At 45.7% G+C, this 19606-nt stretch overlaps 1 protein-coding gene across 1 annotated transcript; it reads left to right on the forward strand.

Moving 5' to 3' along the window:
• The first annotated feature begins 13495 nt into the window (after nt 1–13495).
• On the forward strand, nt 13496–19131 carry LOC101717820 (ephrin type-B receptor 6). Its single transcript, XM_087207727.1, has 11 exons — nt 13496–13692; nt 13957–14021; nt 14265–15027; nt 15679–15910; nt 16427–16555; nt 16787–16839; nt 16995–17114; nt 17234–17481; nt 17724–17897; nt 18372–18521; nt 18742–19131. Exons 1-11 carry the CDS (start codon nt 13593–13595, stop codon nt 19015–19017), a joined length of 2310 nt encoding a protein of 769 aa, XP_087063853.1. The 5' UTR covers nt 13496–13592; the 3' UTR covers nt 19018–19131.
• Nucleotides 19132–19606: the final 475 nt, after the last annotated feature.

Consider the following 19606-nt stretch of genomic DNA (forward strand, 5'->3'; position numbering starts at 1 on the left):
TTCTCTCAAAGCATAAGCTTGGTCAATTATAAAGCTCATCTCATTTTTTTCCTGTCTTTTGTTGATTTATTTATTTTGTGCTTTACTTCATTTTGGTTAGAAGTACAAGACCAGCTATTTTCAAAAAGATTTTTTAAATAATGTGACTTGTTATCTTATATTTATCATTTATTTACTATTGATTATTTACTTGAACTATTTTGTAGCTATCTAATACTAACTTATGAAATCCAGTTGTTAAATATTAAAGAACTTTAGGTCCTAGCTGTTAAACTGTTGATAGTTTGAATTTGGCCATGGTTGCAACATTTGTATTTATAAAATTGGCCAAAGCTATAAATCCAATCTTTTTCTTTTTCTTTTTTAATCTCCCCTCAAAGAGCTGATTTATCTGGACTTTTTTTTCATTTTGCTTGAAAAGCATCCTTTAACAATTCTTACAGTGTGCATTGGGTTGAAAGAAAGATACAGTGAATACTTAAATTATTTTTTAAAAAACTATTACAGTAAAAGACACATTGCCAAGAATTATGGGATGTATGTGTTTGAAGTGAGGGGGAATACCTTGAGTGTTTTCAGAAGGAATAATGGCAATATGTCTTTTACTATAGCAAATTTTTAAAATTTAGGCATTCACTGTACTTCTTTTTTTAAATATTATTTTATTGGTACATAGGTATACAATAAAATGACATTCATAATTGGAAATTTGCACCTTTACATAATCTCCCTTGGGTCTTGTTTTTCCCCCTTCCCCTGACCTCCCTACAACTGCTCCATTCCTCCCTATTTACAAAGACTTTGTTTCCATTTTTTCATTTTCTCATTGTTTCTCATTTTTTCATTTCTCATTTCAGTTGTGCTACTATGAACATGGGTGCACATGTATCACTGTGGTATAATTCTTTTAATTCTTTGGGGAAGATACCCAGCAAGGGAAGAGCTGGGTCAAATGAGATTTCCAGTCCTAGTTCTTTGAGGTATCTCCATACTGATTTCCACAGTGGTTGCACCAGTCTACACTCCCACCAGCAGTGGAGCAGGGTTCCTCTTTCCCCATAGCCCCACCAGCATTTGTTATTGGTTGATTTCATGATAGCAGCCATTCTTTCTGGAGTGAGGTGGAATCTCAGCATTGTTTTCATTTGCATCTCACTGTACAGAGTGACTTCTATAAATAAAAACATTACAGTGTGTTCTTATCCACCTTATTGACTGGATCTGGCACTGTGAGACTTCTGGATCTTCTCAAAGTGAAAGTCACCATGAAGGTAAACATTTTGAATCAATTCAGGACATTGCAGCAGTAGTACAGCACAAGGACACTCATGAAAGAGGACTTCTAGAACTGGTTCAGAAAGTGGCAAAAACACTGGGATAAGTGTGTATGATTCCAGGGAGAGTATTTTGATGGAGTTTAATAGCAATATTTATTTTACTATAATTCATTTTTGGTTTTTTTGTTTGAAACAGGGCCTCACTATATTGTTAAGGTTAGCTTTGAGCTCACTATGCACCCAGGCTGGCCTTAAACTCATGGCAATCCTCCAGTCTTAGCCTCCCAAGTGCTAGGATTACTGGTGTGCACCACCAGGTCCAGTATTCACCATATTTTTAAAATTTCACTTTATATGTCTCTTGTTCATGAATTATATTATTTTAATCCTTGAATGTCTGAGAAAGTTTATTGCTGCAATATTTTTGAAACATATTTTAATTAGATATAGGATTGCAGGTTGGTACCTGTGTTTTGTCTTAAAGTGGCCACTCCACAGTCTCTTGCCTGCACTATTTCTGATAAGAAAACACTTGTCATCCTTTGTTACTCTGTACATAGTGTGTCTTTTATTCTGTGGATGTTTTAAAGATTTTTTTCCCCCACTGGACAGTGTCCTAGGAGGTTCCCAAAGCAGAGGTGAAGAACCTAAGCCCACCCTAAGCACAGAATAAATTTGAAGGTTCACTGACTTGCATTACAAAAAAAAATTTAGGAATGGTCAGTAAGAGGCTTGAAAAGGATATATTAGGCAGAATTTTTAAAAGTGCACACTCAAGAGTGAAGTGAAGGAATTCAGAGAAATAAGATGCAAAGATTTTTTTTATTTATCATTGGTTTTAAGCAATCTGATGATAATGTATCTTATTAAAGAGTTCTTTGTATTACTTATGCTTGGTGCTAATTGATCATTTTGAATATGTGGCTTTTTATTTTCATCAATTTTGGAGCAGTTCTAGCTCTTAGTTGTTCAATTTTTTTCCTCTTCTATGCCTTGAATTTTTTTGTCTTCTCAGTATTAGGCTGCTTGATAATGCCCTATAACTCACTGACATTTTGTTGTTTTTAAAAAAATATTTTTGTTTCTGTTTCTAGCCTGGATGATCTACTTTAAGTACAGTCTGCCCTGTTTAATCTCTTGCTCATCTTACCCAGTAAGATCACATTCATTGTATTTTCAATCTCTAAGCATTTTACTACAGTCTTTCTTTTGTCTTCCATGTCTCTTCTTAACATGTTCATATTCTCCTTTACCCTGTTGAACATGTGGACTATAATAGGTCATTTAGTACCCTGCTATACTATTTTTACCAGGTGTATCATTCTACATCTGTTTCCCTTGACTGTTATTTTCTTCTGTATGAACAATATTTTCTTGTTTCTTTACATACCTTATTTTTTATTAGATGTCAGCTAATTGCATTTTACATTGGTAGAATATTTGCATTGTTTAAAAAATTGTGGACTCTGTTGACATAGTCAGATTTTATGGAAACAATTGGACATTCCCAAGTATTACTTTGAAGCTTTGCAATTGGTGTGTTTCAGGCAGTCTTTAGCTTATGACTAATTTTCCCATGACTGACTAACATCCCCCTGAGGTCCTTCTTTGGGATTGGGCTGTTTCCTCACATATGTGCTTGTTAGAAGAGCTGAAGATTCAGCGGGAGACTTTTGCAGCAAATCTTTTACAGGTAACTCATCCTTCTGCTATTCTTCCATGAAATTTTTGTCACTCTTACTTGCTTCCTTGAACTCTGGACTCAGATCTCCTCAGCTCAAAGAGACTTCTGGGAACTGTTTGGGCTCCCTTTATACCTTGCTCCCTGGAAAAAACCTCCAGGTCTTAGGTGAGGGCCAGCACAGGGCTGACTTAGCTTGTTTTTCTTCTGTTAGGGGTGACTGACAGTACCATGTATTGAGCAATGTTTTAAAAACATTTTTCATATATTTTTGTACATCTAGGTTGTTTGTTTCAGTTTGGGGTGGGGGGTAAATTCAGTAGCTTTTACTTTATCATAGAGCTCTTTTAGTCTTATCTATTACCTGTTTTTCACTTACTTTAGGTAACTCATCTTCTCTGACTCTGCAGATCATCTCTCTAATCTCATTCTTACAATGAACTAAAAATCTCATAAAATCAGAACTTACTCCAACTAAGACACATGGATCCTTTTTATTCCATTTTCTTTGTTGGCCTGAATCCATTTGGTTATTCTATGGGAGTAAATCTAATAATGCTATGTGTGACATTAAAAATGATATTAACAAGAGCTCTATCCTGAAGTACTGGATGTGCTAAGAAATCCAATGCCAGGCTGGGGTTGGAGAGGAAAAATTGATCATACTTCCCCAACCTCAGCTCCTAATTACCCTATGGCAGCCACCAGGCCCCATCAATACAACAGTTAAACTTCTATCTCCATTTTCCCTTCCTTTTTGTCCCTATTAATCCACTTGAATGTATGTCTTCATTCTCTAAACCAAAATTAGCAAAATATTCTCCTAGCTACTCTCCCGGCACTCTATATCCCCTAATCCACTCTTTTTGTACTGTCAAGATAATTTTTCTAAATGGCAAATGCAGATATAGCTCACAAAAGTTGAATGGGTCCTTCAGTGCTCAAGGGTAAAGAACACAAAGTTCTTTGATGGTTCTTGTGTAACTACTTTTCTACCCACTGCTCCTCCCACTCACTGCTTACACCTGGCATTTTGGTCTCACCACAGGCCTGAGCACTACAGAGCACACAGTTCTCTCTGTCCCTGAACCCTCCTGCCTTCCGGATCTACTTCTTTGGTCTTGCAATTGTTCATTGCTTGTTCTGCACTCCTCTGCTGCAGAAAACACCTAGCATGCAGTGGGTGCTCAGTAGCCCCGCTATACAACAGATGAATCTACAGCAGTGCCAACAGGTGGTTTGGCTTTATTGCCCCCTCCTTGTTATCTCCATCAGCCACCCCTAAGCCAGCCTTAAGCAAACATAAAATCTAAGTACAAAACAATGTTCTTGGTATGCAAACCCTCAGGAAAAGAAATTTTCTACACTTCCTTCACTACTGGCACCACTACAACCATGTGTCCAAACCCTTCCTTTATGGATATTTTAGAGCCAGTGTGAAAGGGGAAAATACAAAAATTTCTGTCTGTCTCTGTCTCTTTCTCATGTCTTTGTGTGTGACATACACACACACAACCCTCCCCAGGATTTTTTCACTCTCTTTTGGCTTTACTTTTATTCTAGCATCTTGGACTCGGTCTTATAATCAGTATCTGTCATCTGTCTCTTCCTCTTCACTAGAGGGTCTAGTGATTTTTCTTTTGGTTCCTATGCATCTCTGAAGCCTCCAAATGTTTCCCACTAGTTCTATTCTCTATGTACTCTTTTTCTTACCTCTGCTGTGCTGTTATTGTAGTGGGCCTAGAGTTGCTGGATTTACCAAGTAAAAATAAAAGATACTCAGTTAAATTTGAATTCTACACTTGATCTTAGCCAAAAGGCCAAGAAATAATTAAATTTGAATTCTACATACACAACTTTAAAAAATATATAAATATGCCTTGTGCTATATTTGGGACATGTTTGGTCATACAAAAAAATTGTTCATTTTTATGTGAAATTCGAATTGAAGTATCCTGTACCTTACTTGGCAACCAATTATACTACATTCTGAATTAAAAAATACCTTTTAACCTAACCCATCAAGTGTGTAGAAAAATGGCCTCCTCTGGTAGCAAATTCCAGAATCCATCAAAGTGGAAGGATGTTGTCTGATTTCAGAAGCCATGACTCGCAATAACAGCAGAAGACCACAAGGGGGCAGAAGAGAAAGCCCTAGCTCAAATTCTTGGCCATTAGGAGACAGACCTCAAAACACCTAATTTTGTTTTGTTTTGTTTTGTTTTTGTATCAGAGATCGAACTCAGGACCTTGCACTTGTGAGGCAGGCGGCAGAACCACTGAGCTAAATTCCCAGCTCATGTTTTGTTTTTTTAATGCAAGTGCAAACAGCACCAAAGATTATTGTAGATTCTCCAGTAGCAGCTCATTACAGGAGGTTATATCGCAACTGAGGGACAGGAGTAAGATACTTGCATCTAGAGAGTAGAGTGAAGGGGCACCACTGAGTACTCTTCTCTTCTCGGGACAGCTGCCCACACAATTACCTTGGCCAAAATGTCATTTGTGCTGGTGCAGAAATCCTGACTTAGGGCACAATTAATCCGTAACCCATTAAATAAAAAGTATTCTTCACTGAGTAAGTCTTAGAAATTCCCTATACATACAAAATGTTTTCTAATAGATCATTACATAGTGAACTATGGAAAAAATGGAAAGGTGAAGACATTTAAACTCCTGCTGATTAAGTACCAGAAAGAAATTATAGAGCAGATGACCAACAGTCATGATATGTCAAGCTGACTGGATTAGAAAATGCCCAGCAGATTAGTGAAGCACTGTTCTGGATGTGTCTGTGGGTGACTATCATGAGGGCCAACAAGCTAAGGAAGGAAGACTCACATAAGGTGTGGGTAGCACCAAGCAATAGGTTTGTAGCTTGGATGGAATAAAAAAGGAAAAGAAGACAGAAGTTCCCATTTCTGAAAACCTCCAGCCTTCATCATTACCTTTGGACATTGGCCTGCAATTTCTTTAGCCTTCCAATGAAGACTCATGCCTGCAACTCTACATTTAGCTTCCAGGACTTAGACCTTGGACTGGTGCTGCATCCTTGATCCTTCTGTTTTCTAGCTCCCATCTTCTTAGGCTGAGCAGCTCCTGGATTTACTGGGTTTCCAGCATGCAGAAGGTCACTGTGACATGTTCTGCTTCTGACTCCACAAATGGGAATTGTGAGCACTCCTGCCTATAGTCCCGTAAGTCCATCTAACAAATCCCCTTGTGTAATCACACACATATTTTATATAGATTCTGTTTCTTTAGATAACTCTAGCTAATACAGACTTTGGTTATAGGAGTGGTTCTAGAGAAACAGAATTGTAAGGATGAATTTCTCTAATTGTTTAGTGGTTCCTGGAGTTGGCTCTCTAATTTAATGAAATCTAAAGTTGCCATGTTCTTTTCTTTGAATAATATAGAGAGTACTGATAGTTCATGGTGTGAACTGCTTAAAGTAATATGCAGCACAGATCTATTTGATTGTCCTAATTTGCCACTTGAGAGATGCAAGGAATTAAAAACTAGTCGAGCATTTTTAGAAGAGTAGGAAATCTAATGATGCTGGCTCGTTGCTTTTAGCATCTCAGGACAATCTACTAAAGGAATATAATGAGCGATATATATGAATAAACAATCTAAAACTTCTAAGTGGATTGACAAAATAATACTAATTCAAATTTCCTCCTTCAGATACACATAATCTAAAGCCCCCTAAGTGTCTCCTGAAGGAGAATTTTTCTGTCATTTTATGCATATGGCTAAAGTTGCCAAAAAACAAATACAAGTCCTCATAATGCAGTAGGTTGAATTATAGCGTAAGTTTATCACTCAGCTTCAAATATATCTGCAGTTAAAGTGAGGGTGCTGGTTGGGAAAAAATGGGAGTGCATAAATTAAGATGGAGATGTTTGGGAGGAACCTGATAAGTCTGGGGACATTGAACTCCTATGTGGCAATGAAATTATTTTGCAAAGAAAGACATTTCCTCTCCCTCAGTGGCAGAGGCATCCCTTAGCCTCTCCACCTACACCTAAGGAAACTAATCCTGTGTTGCTTATGGGAACAGCAATGATCTCCCTGATGCACTTACCAAGCTTCTCAAGACCCATCCTCATCACCCACTTTTGCCTCTAGGCCTATAACCAGACTGAAATCTCAGAAAGCCCCTAAAGATGATGTACACAGTGTGGTTCATGAGGAGATATGCCACACCTCCAAAGAATTCCTAATTCTAAGAACTTTCTAATTCTTACAAGCAGAAGTATGGCAAATAGGTATGAGAATGGGTATTATGTGTATGGGATAATGGCAAAAGAAGCATAAACCTAGATTATGACAAATTTCTTCAGTAGAGATTCCAGATTTAATGGTATAGCTGGTAGCGTTTAAAAAGATGCTAAAACTTTATTTGGTTGGCTGGCTTAAATATGGATCAAAAGTCCACGGTGAATGACTGGAGATGCCTTGATGAGTATATTCAAAGGCTGGGGGAATGGGAATGTTGAAGTCAATCTGTCTGGTAAAATTTAATCCTCCATCCAGAAAATATACCCTTCACATATAACTTACAAAACAGACTTGTGAGAAGAGCACTACCATCTTGGAATATCTCCATCACAGATCTGCTGTATATGCCAGACCTTATGTTGTGGACTGAAATCATTCAATTGGGAAACCTAGGTGTCATGAATATAATTGTATCCCAAAGGGGGGTTAATGGCAGTGCTGAACTGCTACAGGCAAGTTGGGTGCACTTACTATACTGGGCAATAGAAGCAAAGCAAGTATCTGATTGGTCTGACACATGTGGGCCTCTGGTGTTGGCTACTTAATCATGGTGTTCTTAGAAATGAAAGAGATAGGAAACCTGTTACATTTTTACTGAATTTATATAAACAGAAAATTTTAGGGCAAATGAATAAAAATCTACCTCAAATCCTGGCAACAGGGAATCATGATCCCTCAAACAGTTCCCAAACTTGAGCCAATTTATAGACTCAGAACCCCTTAAATAAAGGGGAGATCAGGTCCCCTTGAAAAACAGCCCTGATGAACAGCCAAAGGGTTATACTGTCGAGTTTTCTTCCATCCTTCCCCAAAGGGATCTTCAGCCTTTTACCAGAATAATTGTACAGTACTTTGGGGATACTGGGCACTGGTTCTGGACTGTGATTCAAGACTATCCAAAACATCACTGTGTCCCTCCAGGAAGAGTAAGGTCCCAAGGTGTCAGATGGTCAATGGAGTTTTAGCCAAGGTCCGACTCCCAATTGGTCCAGTAAGTCACTGAACACATCCTGCATTCATGTTCCCAGTTTCTGAGTGTACAACTGTGTAAAACTGGAATGGATACATGTAGTACCTATTGGTTCCCTAACCTGTGATGTGAGGGGTACTACACTGCTACACTGGAAAAGCAAAATGAAAGCCACTAGAGTTGCCTCTACCTTGGAAAATAGTAACTCACATCTCTGGAAGGATTGCAGAGATTAGAGGCACCACCAGAAACTTGAAAGATCCTGGAGTGGTAGCTCCTATTACATCCCCATTTATCTTTCTTCAACCTTCCAGTGCAGAATCACACAGGTAACTTTAAGGTGAGCTTCCAGACCTTTGACCTTTTACTGGTACTGCATCCTTGATCTCTCTTTTTCTGCAGCTTCCACTTTTTGGAATGAGCAGCTTCAGAATCTTCTGATTTTGTAGCATACAGAAGGCTCGGATCCCACAGAGGGCATTGTAGCCTCTCCTGCCTCTGATCCTGTAAGCCTACCTAATAAATCCTGTTGGACAATTATACATACATGTCTCATTGATTCTATTCCTCAAGAGAACCCTCAATAAAACAGAGGGATTTTGAAATTATAGCAATATGAATAGTATTTTCAGGTCTACAAAGCTTTTTCTTGGGCAAATGTAAAATTGAACAGTGTAGTTCAGTACTTGAAAAAGGACCTGAAACATGTTTTGTTGATTAAACAGACTGAATTTCAATTAGAACCACCACTTGCCACCAAGTGAGGGCTGCTTACTACATCTTCCTGCCCCCTGCTCACCCCACCATCTGCTCTTCATTCTCATGCACTTGTGCATCTGTGTGTTCCATGGACATGAATCAAATTTGGTTTTTGTGTTGATAAATAAAGGAGGATGCAGAGAGTCTAAGTTTAGGGGTAGAGAAACAGGCAGATAAAGCTTTTGAGAAAAGAGAACGGAATCGAGGGATGGATAGAAGGGGAAGGAAAGAGATGGGAAGAGGATGAGAAAAGAATCAGAATGTGCTATGTATTTGTACCAACTCCTCACAATGAATGCAATTTTTATGTACTACAAATATATAATGGTAAAAAATAAGTTTAGTTACAGAAAGTCTATAAAAACTGAGTCCATTCTGCTCATCAGTCCATGTAACACAGAAGCCTGGAGCTCTGAAGTGATTTTTCCAAGAAACTCAGAGGCAGCGGTGAATGAGAGCTCCATTAGACAGTGCTCTGTCCTTGTTCTCCATGGTAATTCAGAGTCGGAAGGGGGTGCAGGGAGGCTGTGTGCATGCACATGCCCCATTGGTTCCTCCGCAAACATCCTCTCAGAAGGTGAGACTGGGATTGAGACACAGCATGGTGGCCCTGAGGATCTGTCCTGGCAGATTCAGTTCTGTTGAGAAGTTCATAGCCCCTCTGACTCCTGCCATTTTCACTGCTATTTTTTTTTGTCACGATAATCCCATTTGTTAAATGTGCATCTAATTCCCAAAGCAATGCCTCACTCGCTATCCCTTTTGCCCTTTAAAACCCTCTAACTTAGGCCAAGTAATTCTCCTGTTCTTTTCAGAAAAACAAACTGAGGCAACAGGGCCTAACTATTGCCAGAAGATCATGCAGGGTTATAAGGAAGAATGCTTGGCTAAGAATGTAGGTCCAGGCTCTTAGCACTAAATTATGTCACTCTTCCAGTTTTTTTGGTTCCTCTTGATTTTTCTTGTGAGATAGGGGGCAAGTCTGGAGCAGGGACCACAGATGACTGAAAGAGCAGTCATGTGGGGAGGTGGCATCAGCCAGCACATGTGTCCACCTCCCTCCAGCTGAGACTCCTGGCAATGGGAAAAGGAACCAGATTCCAGGGAAAACAGCTAGTTAGAGAGTTGGAGCTGGACTATCTTTAAACTGCCACAACTACTTTATCTATGTAAGTAGACATGCATGAATGCAGGCATGTGTTTACCCAAGTAGGAATGCACTGTATTTGGAAGAAACCCAGGGATTAGTTTTCACAGATAATTCAACCACAAGAGTTCATACAGCTGTTGACTTACCTCAACATGCCTACCTTTCCTCTTGGGAAGAAACAATGCCAGCATAAGAGGAGTGGGCAGTCAGGATGGGCGGCCTCTGTGAAGCTCCAGAACACCCCAGGCCAGTTGAAATAAGACACTGGAGCTTCCTCCTCTTCTCACTTGTTCGTACGTTACTTACTGTGACCTTCACCAAGCTCATCTTTAACCCTGCTACAGCCATAATGAGGGTTCCAGACATACCATGGACACCAGAACCCAAAGATGCTCAAGTGCCTCTTGAGCAGTGACATAATGTTGGCAATATAATTTATTCACATCCTCCTGTACACTTTAAATTATCTCTAGATGACTTCTAATACCCAATACAATATCAATGCTGTGTAAATACTTGTTATACCTTATTATTTATGGAATAATGACAAAGAAAAAATTCTGTGCATGTGCAGCACAGATATAACCATCTTGAGCCTAACTGTGTGGTATGTGTCCTCAGTAACATATCTTGTTTACTTTTTATATTAGGACATGATTGCCATACATAATGATCACATTTATTATAGAGAGTTTGTACATGTACATAATATACCTTAATTCTTTTATTCCCAATGCCCTCCCATTCTTCAATCCTTCTTCCCCTCCCCATTTACAAAAGCTCTGTTTCCATTTTTCCTTCAATTCTTTTTTCTTTTCTTTTTTAATCTGTTTTCCCTTCTTTCCCTCCCCTTCCCCCATCTCTCATTCCCTTTCCTATTTGATCAAGTTCTTCTTACTTCTTAATGTCTATCCTCCTTTTGCTCCTTATTTATAGTTTTTGTTTCTTACACAAGAGAAACAATGCAATATTTAAACTTATTTGATTTATTTTACTTAAGATTATGGCCTAAAAATGCATCTATTCACATAAAATGTCTCAAGTTGATCCTTCTCTATGGCCAAATACATGAAAAAATGTTCAATATCTCTGGCCCTTTGAGATATGCAAATTATAACACTGAGATTCCATCTCACTCCAGAAAGAATGGCTCATCAAGAAATCAAACAATAACAAATGCTGGCAAGGCTGTGGGGGAAAAGGAACCTTTCTCCATTATTGGTGGGAATGTAAATTGGTACAATCACTAAGGAAATCAGTATGAAGATTCCTCAAAAAACTAAAACTGGAGCTTCCTGGATGGATTGTCCCATCTCTTTCCCCCCTGAATTTGCTTTTGGTGATCTGGAAGTCTGGACTTGCATCTTGTTTAGGTGTCTTCTCATTTCTATTTTGTTGTTGTTGTTAATGTTTTTGGTTTAATTCCTGGCTTGATGGTTGTATATTGTTTATTGTGAGTATCTTTATTACCAATATTTATAACCCATAGGGAATGACTAATTCTCAGAGGTGTATTCCAGGTATAGCTGGTCTTTGGGTTTTGAGTCTGTAATGATCCTTAGACAATCTCAGTCTCAGCATATCAAGAAGAACAACTGACTAGAGTAATCATGTCACCTTGGCCAAAATAATACAATCAGCATCAACAATAGCATCAAACACAGCCTAGAAAATGACAAATTGTGGTAGCTATTTATCTGGCACCCTCTACCTCATGGAATAAACTTGAGGTTATATATTAAAATCTAGGGCCAACCAGAAATATGTCTGCAGTAAATAAGCACTTCAGTATAGCAAATTTACCTTCCGTGAAAAAGACTTAGAATGAGTGGGGGAGGTGGGTGTAGAGAAATATAAGGAGAAGGAAAGGTTAACAGTAGGGCTAGAGGATGCAGGAAGATCATGTAAACTTTTGGAAGCTGGTGAAGACAGAAGGGAAAGAGAGAAAGAAAGAACAAAAGCAAGAACCAAATGAACGAACAGCAAAGGAAAACTGGAAACTGTATTTACACACTTATAGAAATAAGAACAGTCAAGAAAAAACAAAATGGAGGAAAAAGAGGAACAAGAAAGGAGAGAACTGAAGAAGAGTAAGAAAGGAGAAAGGGAAAGAGAAAAGGAAAGAAAAAAGAAAAGAATAAAAGGCTTATCTCCGCTGTCACCGGTAGGCAATGGGGACAGCAATGTGCAGATCCAAGTCACTTATTCTCAGAAAGCCAGCTGCAGTCCACTGAGATTCAGGCTGGTTTCTGGTTGGGAGGCTGGAATTGAGCTCCCTGTCCTCCTGTGGGTTTGAACTCTGCATAGTTCGGCTGCAGGTTCCAGCCACCCCTCCCCTTGCCCAGCAAGTCTGAGTTCTGGTAGGAGGTACTCCTTCCAACCACTCACCAACCGCAGTAGCCCTCTGGGTCTTGATTACAGTGACTCTTCACTCTCCCACTGGGCTTCAGTTCTCAGCTACAAGCCTCAGAGAAGCCCTCTCTCTGCTGCTCACCACTCAGCCATTTTCCCAAGTTCAGAACTATGGTCTTTCTGCTCTCCAAAGTTGTCTGGATATGGACTTCACTCTTGAGATCTGCCCGGCTGTTGATGGTTCCCAGGCCCGGCAGCCTCGGCCCCTGAAGAATGAGTCCCCGGTAGCTCAAGAATGGCACGCAAGCCCCCCAAGCCATACACTTATTTTTCTGTAAGGCACGGAAAAGAATGAGCCCCTCGGGGGAGAGGACCTTTCTTCAGAGAGTGTCTTCCTGACCTACATAGCTCTTTCCTTACTCATCTATCAGAAGCTGTACGCCTGTGTTCCTTTTACATCTGTTCCCCGCCCTTCCCTCTCTTCCTACCCCACAGCCATTTTCCCATGCCCCTCTCGCTGCTCCGCAGCCTCACTGCATTGTTCAGAGTCCAGGGCAGTGTCCAGGGACAGTGAGAGAATCTGTGTGTCAGTGAGCACAGAGCAGCAGCCTCCCCCGTGACTCTGATGAGAGGAATTTTCTAACTTCCACAGAGGTGTCTGCTGGAGGAAGGAAGAAGAGTATATGAAGAGAAAGAGCTGGAATCACTGCTTCCAGAAGAAAGGGGTAAGAAGGAGCCAGAGTTACCTGGCCTCCTCTTTAAGAAGGAGGCCAGGAGAGAAGAACACACAAGAGTCATGGTTACATGGGTACTGGGAGGTGGGCTGGCATGTGTTGCTCCAGGACAGTGGAATTTGCACAGCAGACCCTGTCTCCCTGAGGCTCTGGGCCCAAGGTCGGTCCCTGGGGAGTTTAGAGCTATTTGCAGGGACACAGCACCAGATCTGGATGCCTGGGCTGGACATGAAAATGCATTTCCTTCTCCCTGCCTCTTCTGGCCGTACATGTCTCCCCAGGGAGCAAGCGTGGTGGCAGATCCCCAGATTTGTGAAAGCCACAGCCCTACCTGGAAGCAGGGTGGTGTCCAGGGTAATCGTGGGAGCCCTGAAGATGTCCCATGGCTACTAAGAGCGCTGCAAATTGGAGGATCAGAGTGGTGGGCATGGTGTGCAGCCTGTGGGTCTTGATCCTGGGGCCCTCAGTGCTGGCTCTGGAAGGTAAGGAGGAGGAGGTGGGATACACCCACCTGCCAGGGGAGACAGATGTGTGCAGGGGGAGGGCTCCAAGAGGCAGAAAAGAGTGCAGACATTAAAGAGGGGGATCACGGGGATCATGAGGGACCTATGCCAGGTATTTCAGAGACAGGTTTCGGACAGCAGCTGAGCTTTCGCTGCCAAGTGAAATGGACCAGGGAGAGACATTCTTTGGGTGACCTTGGGGTGGATGGCTGCTTTGGCACTGTGTCCCTTTCTCTCTGGCAGAGGTGCTGCTGGACACCACAGGAGAGACCTCTGAGATTGGCTGGCTCACCTACCCACCAGGTGGGGTGAGTCCGCTCTTCAGTCGGAGCCCTGTCCCTCTCCACGGTCTTTAAATGAAGGGTTCAGGCAGGAAGCTCTGAGTACTTAGGTAGGCTCGGACTCCCGCTCTCTGGAAGAACAGGATCTCAGGGTCTCCCTTGTTTGCCTTAACTGTCATGAATTTACTCTCCATAGAGTAGACAGGTCCCTTCACTGTCACCCGACCTCCCTGCACAGCCCAGCAGCTAACCTTCTTCCGGCCCCTGCAGTGGGATGAGGTGAGCGTGCTGGATGGCCAGCGCCGCCTAACTCGGACCTTCGAGGCTTGCCACGTGGCAGGGGCCCCTGCAGGCACTGGGCAGGACAACTGGCTGCAGACGCACTTCGTGGAGCGGCGAGGGGCCCAGAGGGTGCACATCAGACTCCACTTCTCCGTGCGGGCCTGCGCCAGCCTGGGCGTGAGCGGGGGCACCTGCAGGGAGACCTTCACCCTCTACTACCGCCAGGCTGAGGAGCCTGACAGCCCTGACAGAAGCTCTGCCTGGCACCTCAAGCAGTGGACCAAGGTGGACACCATCGCAGCCGATGAGAGCTTCCCTGCCTCCTCCTCCTCCTCTGCATGGGCTGTGGGTCTCCACAGGACTGGGCAGCGGGCCGGGCTGCGGCTGAATGTCAAGGAGCGAAGCTTTGGCCCTCTTACCCAGCGTGGCTTCTACGTGGCCTTCCAGGACACAGGGGCCTGCCTGGCCCTGGTGGCCGTGAAGCTCTTCTCCTACACCTGTGCTCCCGTGCTGCGGGCCTTCTCCTCCTTTCCTGAGACGCAGGCCAGTGGGGCTGGGGGAGCTTCCCTGGTGGCAGCTGTGGGCACCTGTGTGGCTCACGCAGAGCCAGAGGAGGATGGCGTGGGGGGCCAGGCTGGGGGCAGCCCCCCCAGGCTGCACTGCAATGGAGAAGGCAAGTGGATGGTGGCCGTCGGGGGCTGCCGCTGCCAGCCAGGACACCAGCCTGCACGTGGAGACAAGGCCTGCCAAGGTGAGAGCCATTTCCTGGCATCTGCCTAGCACTTCTCACCTGCTGCTGACCTTGCCTTCCTCTCCTGAACACCCCAAGCTTCATTTTGTCCCCCAAATTCAGAAATACCCCATCTGCAAAAAGGACCTGTGTTCCCCAATTTTATTTTCTGAGGCACACAAATGCCCACTCATCTGAAATTATCTGGAATCTTCTGGATCCTTCCACAGCAATCACTAAGAATCCGGGGCTACAAGCTAAGAAGTGATGGCAACTAAAAGTTAAGCTCCTAGGTTATTGGTTAGGATCCTCTGTCGCCTTTTGCCACCTGGTTGAGCAGGGTTCCCTGGAGGGCCATGTGGCTGGGAAGCAGGCAGAGGCAGCAGTGGAAATGGCTAAGAAGACTGACTGCAGAAGGAGGTTATGCAACCCAGCCCGGGACACCCACAGCTGGGCTGGCCCTGCCTACAGCCCCCACAAGCCTCCTTTCTGTCCCAGTGACACAGGATACCTCTCTGCTCCTGGGAAGAGATGGGCATGGGGGACGGGGTTCGGTCTCAGGAGGGAAAGAGGATCCACTCTGGGGAGCAGAGGTCTGTGTGCAGGTGCATTGGGAGCTCAGGGTGGCTGGGTGCCGTGAGTGTGATGCCCCCTTTCCCTCTGGCTCCTCAGCCTGTCCTGCGGGGACCTATAAGGCCTCAGCTGGGAATGCCCCCTGCTCACCATGCCCTGCCCGAAGCCAGGCCTCTGACCCCGCAGCCCCCATATGCCCCTGCCTTCTGGGCTTCTACAGGGCCAGCTCTGACCCACCAGAGGCTCCCTGCACTGGTGAGTCCCCCACTAGCCCAGCATGGAAAAGACCTGGGAGTGGGACGGGAAGTTGGGGTTACACAACACTGGGAGTGTAGCATTTGAACTTGACTTGTCTTTCTCCTGTTTCCTTGGTTTCCTTTCTTCCCTGCCCTCCATCTACCTCCCTTTTCCCTCTTGCCTCCTCTGCTTTCTGCCTCTCCTTCCTGCTCTTTCTGTTTCTTCCTTCTGGGCCATCTACCCTCCTGACCTTATTTCCTGGATCACTTCCTCCCAATACTCCCGCCTTCTTGTCTCTGTGCTTGCTGTACCCTTTTCCCCCTTCACCCTCCTTCAGGTCCCAGGAAGCTTTCATTTGAGGTGTAGGGTTCTGTTCTCATGCTGCACTGGTGCCTGCTGCAGAAGCTGGGGAATGTGGATTTGGGGTGTGTGCCTGCTTGTGTGTGCCTGTGTGTGTGTAGCTGTGTGTATGGGGTTGGAGGTAGGCATGTCCTCATGTCTGTGCTGCATGTCCATGTACCTTGCTTTGTGTGCGCGCCGCCATGTCGGTGCTGTGCACAATGGCGTGCGTGTGCGCTCATGGGTGAGAGGCCTGGCCCCTGTGACCCAGGTGCTGTCCCTCAGGTGAGCTGTCCTCCCCACTCCCAGGAAAGCTGTCTTTGGTGATTGGCTCCATCCTGGGGGCCTTGGCCTTCCTCCTGCTGGCAGCTATCACTGTGCTTGCCGTCATCTTCCGACGGTGAGGCCCCCGGCGTTCTTGCCCAATACCCTGGCACCATTCCTGTCCTAGAAAACATCCTTCTCCCATGGCCCAGACCCTGTCAATGCACAGGTGGGGAGGAGTGGCTCAGTGGTGTCCCCTCCTTTCCGCGAGCCTGGCTGGGGAGCAGTCTGCCTAGCAGGATGGGCGGGGCAGGCAGCAAAGGGCAGAAATAAGGACATCCTTCCAGGGTGCTGGTTTGTCCCTTAGGAAGCAGCGTGGGACAGGCTACATGGAACAGCTACAGCAGTACAGCAGCCCAGGTGGGGGCAGTGAAGGGGAACTGGACGGGGTTGGGGCACTTGGGCAGGGCAAGGTTGAGGGGGCCTTTGAGGCTGCCTTGTGGAGGTGAGGGGGCATGCCTGGGGCGTGTGGGCACCTGGGATTGCACCCCTCTCATAGTCCCCTTACCCTGCAGGACTTGGGGTAAAGTATTACATTGACCCCGCTATGTATGAGGACCCCTGCCAGGCCGTCCGAGAACTCACCCGAGAAGTCGACCCTGCATATATCAAGATTGAGGAGGTCATTGGGGAAGGTACTGCAGGGACAAGGAGGGCCTGGGAGGGCCTGAGGATCCGTCTCCAGCTCCCTTGGCCAGGGCTCCTCTAGGCCCAGGCTCCCCTGACACCACCCAACCTGCATTCTTTCTCCCAGGCTCCTTTGGAGAAGTTCGTCGGGGCCGCCTGCAGCCCCAGGGACAGCCCGAGCAGGCTGTGGCCATCCAGGCCCTGTGGGCTGGGGGTGCTGAGAGCCTGCAGATGCCCTTCCTGGGCCGGGCTGCGCTGCTGGGTCAGTTCCAGCACCCCAACATCCTGCGGCTGGAGGGCGTGGTCACCAGGAGCCGGCCCTTCATGGTGCTGACGGAGCTCATGGAGCTTGGGCCCCTGGACAGCTTTCTCAGGGTCAGTCCAGCCTGGGTGGGGGAGGGTCCTTGGGGGCAGGAAAGCTTGGGGTTCTCCCTTCCTCCAGGTGACAAAGTCCTCTACCTTGGCCACCTCCCGTGGTGGGCTTCATCCTCCTTCCCAGGACATTTTCTGCTTCCCAAATTCGCCATCTGCCCCCACCTGCCTCTCATGCCAGTGTGTGCTGGGCAGCATGTCCAGGTTCCCGTTCCTGGTGCTGAACTCCGCCCCTTGCCCCTCAGCAGCGAGAGGGCCAGTTCAGCAGCCTGCAGCTGGTGGCCATGCAGCGGGGAGTGGCGGACGCCATGCAGTACTTGGCCACCTGTGCCTTTGTGCACCGTGCACTCTCTGCCCGAAGTGTGCTAGTGAACAGCCATCTGGTGTGCAAGGTGGCCCGTCTTGGCCGCAGTCCTCAGGTGAGTGTGGAGCCTGGGGACTCAGCATCCCTCTGCAGGTGCTGGAGCATGAGCTGGAACCTGGGGTGGGTTCCTGGGGTCGGAGTCTCCGTGCCTGGGGACTGGAGGCTCACCTGCTTGAGAGGGGAGAGAAGCTGGGGCGAGAGGCAACTGAAGGATTTCAGAGGCCGAGGCAGAGAGAAGGGAGCAGGGAGGGAGAAGACCTGCAGAGCTCTAGCACCAGCTCCTGCCAGTTCCCTAACCCCGAGGAGGCACAGGCTCCGGGACCAGCACAGCTCAGCACCAGTCTTGACTCTCTGGGCCTGGCCTTGGGACCAGCTCGTATTCTACCTGCCTCAGCTTCTGCATCCTTTCATGTGAGAGCATCCAATGGTGCCCGAGGTGACCCCGTCACGCATATCTGAGCACAGCAGACTCAGTTAACGTGACTCGTGGTAAGATGAGGCCTAATTTGCCTTTGGCTCCGTCTCTCAGAGCTCAAGCTCTTTGCTCCGCTGGTCAGCCCCCGAGGTTGTCGCACACGGAAAGCACACGCCAGCCAGTGACGTCTGGAGCTTTGGGGTCCTCATGTGGGAAGTGATGAGCTATGGAGAGCGCCCCTACTGGGACATGAGTGAGCAGGAGGTGAGCTCCTGATCCCGGGGCTGCTTTCTCCACCCCATCCCTCCTAGGCGCATGTGTTCTAAGATTTCCCTCCTAAAACTCGTGGCTGGCATAGTCCATAGTTTTGAGTGTCTTCCCTCTTCTGCCCCATGCTGCACCTGACTCCCGCCCACCCCCTCTCCCAACACTCCCCGGTACCAGCCGTTGCTTCCCACCATCCTATGCTTCCCCCGATCCCCAGGTCCTAAATGCAATAGAGCAGGAGTTCCGGCTGCCCCCGCCTCCAGGCTGTCCTCCCAGACTACATATGCTGATGCTGGACACCTGGCAGAAAGACCGTGCCCGGCGGCCTCACTTTGACCAGCTGGTGGCTGCATTTGACAAGATGATCCGCAAGCCCGACTCCCTGCAGGCTGATCGGGCCTTGTGGCATAAGTCTGGATCTTGGGGCTGGAGCACAGGAAAGTCAGGAAAGGTAAATGCAAACCGGAGGAAAGCTGAGGAGACCTTGACCTGACCTTGACCTGCTTGCCCCTACTCACCTTAGACCCTCATATGCCCTCCTGCACCCTGTGGTCCTGGGCTTTCCTTTCCTGGACTCACCAGTGAGCAGCACTGATCTGGAACAGTGGGGTGAACAGATGTAGACTTTCCAGGGGAGAGAGTCAATGAGACTCCAGCCGCACAGTTCTTTGCCAGTGACAAGATAAGGCAGGATAGGCCTGGGGTTCAGGTGGGATGCAGGAGACCCTCCCAGGAAAAGCAGGAGGCCTTGCTCCAAGGTGACAGGGGGAAAGCAGAGCAAATAGGAAGAGACTTAAAAGATCTCAGAATATTCTGACCCTACATAAAAACCATTTGTAAGTGTAAACCTCCTATGTAGAAACCTATTGCTAATATAATTTCATGAGGAAAATATTGCCCTGAAAAAATTCCTTTGATCCAGCTCAGGTTTTATTCTGTTTTCTATACAGCATCATTAAATGCCTTTCAATGTTTGGAATTTCCATTTTTCTTTTGCTGAAATTACTTTTGTTGAGATAAATTTTTCCTAAGCATATCTTAAAATAAGGCTTTGATTCATCTAATTGTCTTTCATGCCCATC

The sequence above is a fragment of the Heterocephalus glaber genome, unplaced genomic scaffold (genome assembly GCF_053883595.1).
Source record: "Heterocephalus glaber isolate CG9 unplaced genomic scaffold, H.glaber_assembly_v1.0 deba00000818, whole genome shotgun sequence".
Taxonomy (NCBI): domain Eukaryota; kingdom Metazoa; phylum Chordata; class Mammalia; order Rodentia; family Bathyergidae; genus Heterocephalus; species Heterocephalus glaber.

Excerpts from the sequence above, each read along its gene's own strand:
- LOC101717820 (XM_087207727.1), top strand. The coding sequence starts at position 13,593 with ATGGCTACTAAGAGCGCTGCAAATTGGAGGATCAGAGTGGTGGGCATG. Across the intron at positions 14,022-14,264 it reads TCACCTACCCACCAGGTGGG|TGGGATGAGGTGAGCGTGCT; the intron begins GTGAGTCCGCTC and ends CGGCCCCTGCAG. Across the intron at positions 17,115-17,233 it reads TGAGGAGGTCATTGGGGAAG|GCTCCTTTGGAGAAGTTCGT; the intron begins GTACTGCAGGGA and ends TCTTTCTCCCAG.